Source organism: Cyrtonyx montezumae, unplaced genomic scaffold, assembly GCF_038088225.1.
Source record: "Cyrtonyx montezumae isolate F1298 unplaced genomic scaffold, pur_monq_1.0 scaffold_1, whole genome shotgun sequence".
Classification (NCBI taxonomy): domain Eukaryota; kingdom Metazoa; phylum Chordata; class Aves; order Galliformes; family Odontophoridae; genus Cyrtonyx; species Cyrtonyx montezumae.
The window spans coordinates 13056577-13066240 of record NW_027071825.1 but is presented as its reverse complement, the minus strand read 5'-3'; the positions used below and the strand labels follow the sequence as shown (position 1 = coordinate 13066240).

Here is a 9664-nt window from a genome sequence, read left to right as displayed (position 1 = left end):
CCGGCAGACGACGGCCACGGCCCGTTACAGCGGGGGCACCGCGCTCCCCGCCCCTCCGCTCCCGGCGGCTCCGCAGCGCCCCCCGCGGCGGTCCCGGCGGCGGTTGCGCAGGCGCCCCCGGGTCCGGAGTTTGGGACGCGTCGGAAAGTTGGGTGTGGGTGTGCCGCCGCCACCATGTCGGGCTCTTCCAACGTGGCGGCCATGAAGAAGGTGGTGCAGCAGCTGCGCCTGGAGGCCAGCGTGACTCGCGTCAAGGTGAGCAGCGGGGCCGGGACGGGGCGGCTGCGCCGCCATTACCGCTGGGGGCCGCGCCCCGCGGTGCCCCTCGGACGCGGCCGGGCCGGGCCGGGCCGAGCCGGGACGACGGCTCCCAGCGCCCCGACGGCCCTTCCTGGCGGCAGTGCGTCGCCCCGCGCCCCAGAGCCGCTCCGGCCGATTCTGGCCCCGGGGCAGCGGCGTCCCCTTCCCTCCGCCCGCCCCGCCCTCCCGCGTCCCCCGGGCCGGCGGGGGCTGCGCTCCAGCCCAAGCGCTGCTCCGAGTGGGTCGGCCGCGCCCCGCTCTCCCCTCTCATTTCCGGGAGCTGGGAGCGCCCGCTCCTGTCGGACTGTCGCTGCCCGAGGCGGGTCAGCAACAGGTTGCTCGGCTGGCGCCTCGGCCCGGCGCTGGAAAATGGAGGCTCCGCTGCCAGGCGTGCCGAGCGAGGACGTGTCGCTGCGCTGCCCGGGTGCCACTGGGCCCTGTCTCGTTAGAGGCGCTCCGAGAGAACAATGGCAGTCTTTGTGTGTTTAACAAAGCGCTCCTCAACACAAAGCTTTTCTTTCACGTTTCATGTCTAGAGGCTTTTTAACGTTATTTTTTCAAATGATTCCTATAATTTCTTGGCCGACAAACCCGAAAATTACCGTGAAAAGACTGTAGGACATCTGCTTTGGGTCTATGTTTGAATCACATAACAGTATTATATGTTGCACTTCTTGATGCAGTTGTATTGTCTGTATGGTCTGTTCCGTGAGTGCTAACACCAGCTCTTCCTACGCCCAGGTTTCTCAGGCTGCTGTGGACCTGAAGCAGTTCTGCCTGCAGAACGCACAGCACGATCCCCTGCTGACAGGAGTATCGTCGAGTACAAATCCATTCCGTCCCCAGAAAGTTTGTTCATTTTTGTAATTACATGGACTGTTTAGGTATCTTTCAGTGGTAAGTTCTTAGAGACTCAAACTTTCTTCTGTCATTAAAAATAGCCTGCTTTAGGTGGGACTGTCAGTGTTCAAAGCATTCCAAAGATATCTGACTTGTACAGCTAGTGTTGGTCTGGATCCCGGTTTTGGTCCTTTCCTCCCAAATTGGGAGGGTAGCTCTATTCCAGACATACAGTTCATAAGTGAGTAGTAGTTGGATGTTACAGGTCTTCAGCTCATTTCTGCTATTGCAGCTGAAGTAGATGGAAGCCAGCTGTTACTAAGCTGCTATCTGAATTAACCTGGCTGTGATATAGTTCTGCTGCAGTTTCCTTCTATGTTCAAAGTGCCATTTCCTTTTTCTCACATACGATTATTTGCCTGAAGGGTTATGTAATGAATGCCAATTGTAGCAGATGAAGCAGATTTTAGTTCTCAGGACTTATTTGGGTTTTTAAACTCCTAGGGAGCACCTCCCAAAGACAAGTTAGTAATGCTCTCAAAGGAGTGCCCCATCTGCTACAGAAAACACCCTCAGCCAAAAACACTCTTAAGCCAAAAGGTAAATTACATAGGCCAAGAATTGTATCAGCGCCCAAATTCCACTCAAATAGGCTACTACACAGATTGCAGTTTAACTAACTAGAAACTGTGTACTCATTCGTACATTCATTGTGAAACTTTCTCAGATTCATTAGCACTACTGCTGTCACTATGATAACAATTGATCTGGCATTACCTGAAGATTCTAGTAATTAGACCAAGGTCAGGTTTAGATCCACAGAAGTCTTAACAGGAGTCACAGAGCTCTTCTAGAGTAGTTCTTTTGAAGTTTATAAATCATTCTCATTTAAAAGGTACCACTTCTGAACTATTGAATCAGTGCTATGTGGTGTGGATGTCAGGAAATGAGCCAGTTGTTCTCACATACACAAGCAAAGGACAGTACCAGGTTAATATTTTTATTTATTAGGGCCTTTATCTTCTGATTCTGGAATGGAGCTCTTTCTGCTGATGGCTATGGGCAGAAGGCATTAGAACAGCAATTTTACTTAAACTGCCTACATGGAACACATTTGTTTTTCCTCCCTTTCACCACTTGCAAGCACTTCCTCAAAACAAGTGTATTTCTTAGTTGTATTCCTGGTGTTGATGAGATGAACCAATAGAGTTCATGTTTGCAGAGTCTAACCACCAGCTCTGTACAGTGAAGAGGAAGTGTGATTTGTTAAGTTACCCAAACTCCCTCTGCTTTTCAAAGGTGAAGTAGATGCTCTATTTCTGTAGTCATCAAGTGACCAGGAACAACTTACTCTGCCCTTCAACTTAATTTGGCTTCCAGAAGATGTGAAACTTCAGTTGTTTTGCAACAGCTTTGATTATCTTGTAGCCCTGGGGGATAGCTCCGTGATTTTGAAAGCTTATTTTATAATTTAAGCTCTATTAAAGAGCTGTAGAAAAAAAAGGAATTTTTATTCTAAGTAGCTGTCTATGCATATTATTAGACATAGGATTTATTGTTCTCTAACTACCTCATTTTGTTTGCTTTTCAGATCTTTTAGCATCTTTTCCTAGTTGCTGATGTCTGTAGGGGCAGAGTGCCTCAAGGAGTGGCCTGGTTTGAAGTCTGTACAAAAGCTTAGCTTTAACGTGCCAAATCTAACTGTAAAATTGCTACTGTTGTCAAACCTCTTACCATCTACCTCTCCAAAAGAACTATATGCTAGTTACAATAATTCTGTTCATGAGGGAATCAGTTTTGTATACCAAACAAAAAATAAAAATGTTTTGACTTATTTTTGTGTGTAAGTTAATCTAAGAAGCTGATTCACTTGTGGGACAGGTTGACACCTCATCAGCTACTGCATCATTCTTCAGCAGCTAATCACAGGAGCTTATCTTTAAGTATTCCACAGTGCTATACGTGTGCCTTGGGGTGATACTCTTGAAGAACAAGGCTTCATCAGTAGTATACTTAGAAGCATAGTTGAACTGGAAAAAGTAGTTTTTGTCTCTTTATCATTGAACTACACAACTACAGACAGACACTAAAAAAAACAACAAACAGAATAATAAGACTTAAGTTCCTTAAGGAGCAATTTGAGTGAATGGTATACTTTGAGTTCCTTATGTTAATACTAAAAAGCACTACTTAAATACACAATGGAAAGAAAGTAATTCAGAAGAGAATTGAGCTTTATAGCTACCAGTGAATATGCAAACTTAAGGCAGAACAGTAAGTTCATTGCACAGGTAGTGCCAACTTGATTATAGTTATCACAGCTGAAAAAAGCATAAAAGTTCTAATGGAGAAAATCCTGTTCAGACATCTCACCTGTTCAACTGAGCTTTGTATGCATTTCTTGATAGCTGGCCCTATGATTTAACTCTTCTGAGTATTTATTTCTTCTAAACATACACTAGTCTGTAGGCAGCTTCCCTAGTGTTCTCTATGCCACAGACTTTTTTATTTTTCTGAAAACACTGTTAGATGTTTGAAATATTTCTTACCTGATTAAAATGCAAAATAACTCTGTTTAGCTGCTAAAAGGGAAAAAATAAGCTGTATATATGAAAATACTTTATTTTGAAAATATGTTTAACGTTTTCTTCAGTAATTATAAATTATTTACAGTACAACAGCAGCCATAGCAAAGCTTCAGTGATAACTGAAATACAGTCTGCTCTGACATTACCACACAGCTTCCGACTAAACTGGTAAGAGTCGTGCTCTTTGTCATGTAGGACTTAGTTACAACCACAGAACAAATAAAAAAGATGCAGTCCTACTTGAACTGTTCCTGTAGAAAGTTTTAATGTTTACACTTTGTCTTTCTGCAGCCAGATACTGTTCTGTGTTATTATTGCTAGTGAAGTTTGAGATGATCCATAGTTCAAAAATACCATCATATTTCAGGTCATGAGCAATTGGCAAGGAGCTGTCCATTACAAGTGAAATTTTCTTCTACTTGTGTCCATTTCTCGACGCTGAAATTTAAGAAAAGTTATTAACAGCAAATTCATGCAATAGTATACAAAGTAAGAATTACAATTTGAGGAAATAGCTTAATGGTTTTTACATTACACTTCTTACCCTGACCTTGCAAAAAATGTTTTTTATCAAGCTTAACGGGCTTCCAATAATAACTCATACCGAGAGCATTTACCAGTTTTGCTTATACTGGTATATGTTCAAAACCTTACAGACTGTAAGGAGTCATGATATATTGACACTCATCATCCTTGCTATTTTTCAGAATGCTTCAACTTTACTTATTTGACAAAAAATAGCTTTCAGTGTTTTGTCAAATGTTTTAAACATTTCTGTTTTGATAACCACACTTACAGTGCTTTTCTAGGTTGAAATGTGTGGTTACATTTCATGTCAGACATATTCTCCCTTCCCAAGCAGCATTAGGATTATTCAAGATGTACCTTATGAATCCATTCATATTCTCCAAATTTGGAATCAAAGGTTCCCTTCTGAAGAGACCTCAATTTTAATGTAAAACGTGGTCCAAGTTCTTGAATTCCCACTTTCTTTTCACTCTTGAATATATACCTTGAGGAGAAAAAAAAGAATTAGTTACTAAGTTACATGAACAGTATCTCTCATTCATTCGTTTTAGGACAAGAAGTTACCTGTGGAATCTGAAAAAGATGTAGTCTCGCTGGTTGTGAAATGTAGCTACTTGTCTTCCAATGAACTGAGGGTCATGTGGGAAGAGAGAAGCAAACATTCGACCAATAGAATGCCCTAGTCGTGTTGTAAAATTATTCAGGATTACTTCAGGGACATGTTCTGTGGGTTCTTTCCCCTTTCTCTGGAGTGAAAGAATACAAGTATTAGATGTCATACAAAATTATTTTAACATATTATCAAAGATAAGATTGAAATAAAATAGGGCAAAGACAACCAGGGCCTGGTAATATGCCTATTTTTTTTTGGAAACAACTTATGTTTAAGTTTATAAGTAAAGCAGAAGGTGATAATGTAAAGATCTTTGGTTTAGCAATACAAATTTAATGAAAAAGCATAAATAAAGTTTTGTATTTCCTCTCTGGTGCACCAATTTTCATTCCTGGTAGCACCCTCTACAACAAAGAACCAGGAATCATGCAAATCTCACTGCACATACTAACAGAGAACATAAATACAACACTTAAAATGTACTTAATTCAAAAAAGGGAAAAAAAAAAAAACATTTTACTGCAAATTCTTTCAGGCTAAGTAAATGAAATTAAACTAAACCATCCCTAGAGCTGTTTAGATGAGGTGCTAAGGGATTTGATTTAGTAGCTTAGTGGGTAGGGATGGTGATAGGAGGATGGTTGGACTAGATGATCTTGTAGGTCCTTTCCAACCTAATGTATCTATGATCTATAAGGCTGTAAGATAAGCAACACTAGGTTTTATTCAAGACTGGGAGCTACATTTACTGAAATCTTGTATGCCTCTTACCTGATACACTCTATTGCGTATGTACCACACACTGGGTGTATGTATCCTGTATTAATGTTAGATGGTATGGTGATAAAAATACTTGGCAGGCAGTCAAATTCAGTGGGTAACTATGAAACCTGAAATACACTGCTTATGGAACTGTTACGGTCTTTTGCCTCATGCCAGCTTATGGAAAGGCATCTGCACATAATCAGATGAACCTTACAGAAGTGCAACCAGTTTGGGCAGCTCAAGTAAACTGAAAATAGTAACTGATAAACCAGAGTATAATGATTATTATTTTTTAGTTTTTGTTGGGAGTCTCACCTTTATTTCTTTACGTAAACGGACACTGCTCATTCTAAAATGAGCAGTTGGACCATCAGGAAGGTGACTTAAAACAAGCCCATCTGTTCACAGAGTTAAAAGAAAGTTTGTAAAATCTGACGTGTAATTTACAAAGGAGCACATTCTGTTAAACACAGTGTGGCATTAGAATATTATATCCATTAGCTACGCCTAATTTCCAAGGTTTAATTATGATTTCCAAAAAACATTCATAAACCAGTTACTAGTGTTCTGACAGATCCATTAAGGTCTAGCTAACCTGTTACCTTCTATCACCTCTTCAGTATTTATCGGGTCAGCAAAACTAAATGAAACTTTATGTTCAGAAAGGGAAGTAAGCTAAAATGCAAAGAAACAAAATAACCCACCATCATTTCTTCAAATTTCAAGGTTTTTTTTCAAGCCATTAACCATCAGATACTTCAGTTGTCACAGTGATTTTTAACTATCCTATAGATCCTATAATCTGCACAGTGGAGAAAAAAGTCCAGAATAAAGATCTTAGACAGACACTACAGAAAAAAAAAGAATTCTCTGCACCACTAGAGCTAATACTGCATTCATTTTAGCATATACACAAAGGATACTTGGTATTTTGCGGTCTTCATTAATGACAATTAGATCTGTGAAGTCCCTTGCAATACACTGTGGAATAATTCTTTTCAAAGCCAATCCTCTGCGATAGTAGACGTGTGAGTTCGGTATAACAGTAGACAACTGTTCGCAGAATCTCACTGTTCTCTGTAAAACAGATGAGTTCAATTGCTAGGCGGTGCACACAGTGACAAATTTAAACACAAGGTGGGATGGAGGATTGTGCATTCTGACTGCTCTCCTTGATGCAGAGATACTGGAAATAATAAACCATCAACAGGCTACCAACTTGCTTTGTTCAGCTGCTGGAAAACTGATTTATTTACAGTAACTGCAGCACACCAGGGACAGCTTTTTTGGAATGGATTACTTTCTTTTCATTGTAAAGTGGTAAAATTACAAAAGCATAACCCCTAGATTCATTATTTTTAAGGACCTTGATTTAGAAGAAGTTGCTAGTATTTCAATAGAATTTCTGTACTAGAAGTGTAAGTAATCAATCACACAAAAACCCTGTACTGTACAATCAATTGCTCAGAACTCTCTGAGCACAGCATACGCACCCCACGAGGTCTGTCTGATGTTGTAATAAGAATCTTTGGAACTGTTTGTCTGTTGAAGTATGGTGCAAATTCATCAGTTGCTATATCAAAAGCAACCTGGAAAAAAAGCAATCTCGTCAATCTACCATTTATTAAATAACTGAAAACAGTTGTTCAATCTGACCTAATTTGATGAAATTGAATTTAACAGGAATAATCCCAGTTCACAAGCTCTATCCTATAACTATTTAGTGTAAGACGTGGTTTTTGCATTATAAAGAGTCTAAAGTAAAGAAAACTGACCATCAGGTTTCGCTATCAATATCAGTAAACATAAAAAGCAATTATTTAATACAGATAATGAAAAAAAGGACACTGTGTCTGTATCCAGCATCACAATGAATCCAGCACACAAAAAGTAAACTATTAATGTCTTAACAGAAGCTTCAAGAGTAATGAATTTTATCTACACATTTTAAGGGCCTTCTTTGGAAAAAAAAACCGAAAAACAAACAAACAAAAAAACCCCATCATATGCAAAAATTAAACAGTTACCTCTTCATCGTTGGGATCTACAGTTGTTTCATCATAAATTCTCTGATTTTCAATAGTCTTTGGAATGGCTTTCGGAGGTGCCTAAAATAAACACAAGTTTATTACTCACGTCACTGTAAAGCGCAGTGCAAAAAATACCGTGAGACTGTGTTACCAAAAGCTCTCCATGCAACGGGAACACGCTATCCTTGCCACTTACAAGCGAACGGCAAACAGGCCGCAATGATGCTTGCCCGTTTACTCACGCTACTGTTGTCAAATCCTAACATCGCCAACGACGCCCGCGCAGTGACCCGGCCGCTGGACGCAGACGCGGCCCTGCTCGCACCGCCACTCCACGGCCCGGGCCCCACGGGGCCCTCACCTTGTCCCCGAGGGCTTCTCGCTCCTTCCTCCGCTTCTTCTTGAGAGCCAGCTTCTCCTGAAAGGAGAGGGAGAGCCGCCAGCCGTCAGCCCGGAGCCGCCTGCCCCCCGCTCCCGCCGCCGCGCCGGCCCGCGCCCACCTTCCTCTGCTGCTGCTTCCAGCGAAGGAACATGAAGTGCCGCCGCTGCTTGTTCTTGATCTCGGACACGCTGAAAGTCGGCGGGAAGAGGACGCGCCCCGGGGCCGCTGGCTCCGCATCCTGCCCCGCCGGGCTCACGCCCGTCCCCGCGCCGCCTCCCGCCATGCTGCGCTCGACACCGCTCCTTCCCAGGGGAGCGCGCTCTGCGCGTGCGCCGCCGGAAGGAATGCGGGAACTTCCGGTGCGCATGCGCAAGAAGCGCGGTGTTCGGGATGGTGGTCTTGGCGCGGGCGGGTGGGGATGTTGTGGTGGGGGTTGTACTCCAACCATCTGCCATAGGAGGGCTGATCCCGTAACGGATCGGGCTGCCCACTTCCCCGTCCAGCGTGGTCCTGAGCACATCCAGCGATGGGGCACTCACAGCTTCTGTGGGCATCTGCGCCAGTGCCTTACCACCCTCTAGTAAAGAATTTCTTCCTAATACATAATCTAAATTTCCACTCTTTCAGTTTAAAGCCATTCCCCCTTGTCCTGTCACTATTAGACTGGGTAAAAAGTCGGTCTTCCTCCTGCTTATGAGCTCCGTTTAAGTACTGGAAGATGGCAACGAGGTTTCCCCAGTCTTCTCCAGGCTGAACAAGCCCAGCTCACTCAGCCTTTCTCTGTAGGGGAAGTGCTCAGCAAGAAAGCAACCTTGCAATAAGATGGGAGATAAGTTACTGCCACAGTGTGTCTCATAATTAGGCTTAACAAAATGAAAGTGGGAAGCTTTCAACAAACATGATGCAGTGATGGGATAATATGCACGTTTCACTTACAGGCATTTGTGTGCAGAGATAGAATAAGTTAGTTCATTGGAAGCATCTACTTGATACAGAATTTTTTCAGAGAGCCATAGGATGGTTTGAGTTGGAAGGGATCTTTAAGATCCCATAGTCCCACCCTCAGTCAGGCACAGGGACACTTCCTGCTCAGAGCCCTGTCCAGCTTGTCTTCAAACACTTTCAGTGACAGGCCATCATCCACAGCTTTGCTGGGCAGCCTGTTCCTGGGCCTTTAACTTTACTGCAAATTATTTTTATTCAATTAAAAGCTGTTAAAATTTATGATAAAACGAATCAGAAGACACATAATGTGAACATATACTCATGAAGCTGGAAATGTGGATCTCTGATTGAGACATGATTTTCCAGTTTAAGTGCTGCTCCTCAGTGGGACTGATTAGTCCTATTTTTCACCAGAATTGTCTCATAATTTGGGCATGTCTACTAATTTTATATACAAATAATATTTCTAGGTTTCTTCTAGAGAAAAGGTAAAAAAAAAAGGTATTAACACAGTTGCCTGAAGTTAATGGAATAATAAGACGTGGAAAAAAATGAACTGGACAACATATCAAATCTGCTTCTCTTGTTGTGTAAACTAATTAAACTGTGTAACAGCTTGCTTCACTGAGGTTATTTCTAATTAACATAGAAGTAAATGAAAGACCAAAGGTCT

The 9664-nt window shown here is 42.4% G+C and overlaps 2 protein-coding genes across 2 annotated transcripts; one reads left to right on the top strand and one right to left on the bottom strand.

The window, feature by feature from the left end:
- The first annotated feature begins 109 nt into the window (after window positions 1-109).
- Window positions 110-2974, top strand: GNG5 (G protein subunit gamma 5). The gene is made up of 3 exons (XM_065740887.1): window positions 110-255; window positions 1042-1197; window positions 2732-2974. Exons 1-2 carry the CDS (start codon window positions 175-177, stop codon window positions 1165-1167), a joined length of 207 nt encoding a protein of 68 aa, XP_065596959.1. The 5' UTR covers window positions 110-174; the 3' UTR covers window positions 1168-1197; window positions 2732-2974.
- Window positions 2975-3739: 765 nt separating this feature from the next.
- Window positions 3740-8329, bottom strand: RPF1 (ribosome production factor 1 homolog). The gene is made up of 9 exons (XM_065740877.1): window positions 8165-8329; window positions 8026-8082; window positions 7662-7742; window positions 7128-7223; window positions 6558-6711; window positions 5950-6032; window positions 4821-5002; window positions 4614-4740; window positions 3740-4166 (listed from the first exon to the last, which is right to left on the bottom strand). Exons 1-9 carry the CDS (start codon window positions 8327-8329, stop codon window positions 4125-4127), a joined length of 987 nt encoding a protein of 328 aa, XP_065596949.1. The 3' UTR covers window positions 3740-4124.
- Between the last annotated feature and the right edge of the window lie 1335 nt (window positions 8330-9664).

Coding starts and splice junctions, on each gene's coding strand:
- RPF1 (XM_065740877.1), bottom strand. CDS start 8,329: ATGGCGGGAGGCGGCGCGGGGACGGGCGTGAGCCCGGCGGGGCAGGAT. Junction 5,003..5,949: donor GTTTACGTAAAGAAATAAAG/GTGAGACTCCCA, acceptor CTTTCACTCCAG/AGAAAGGGGAAAGAACCCAC. Junction 4,167..4,613: donor AATATGAATGGATTCATAAG/GTACATCTTGAA, acceptor CTTAAATTTCAG/CGTCGAGAAATGGACACAAG.
- GNG5 (XM_065740887.1), top strand. CDS start 175: ATGTCGGGCTCTTCCAACGTGGCGGCCATGAAGAAGGTGGTGCAGCAG. Junction 256..1,041: donor CCAGCGTGACTCGCGTCAAG/GTGAGCAGCGGG, acceptor TCCTACGCCCAG/GTTTCTCAGGCTGCTGTGGA.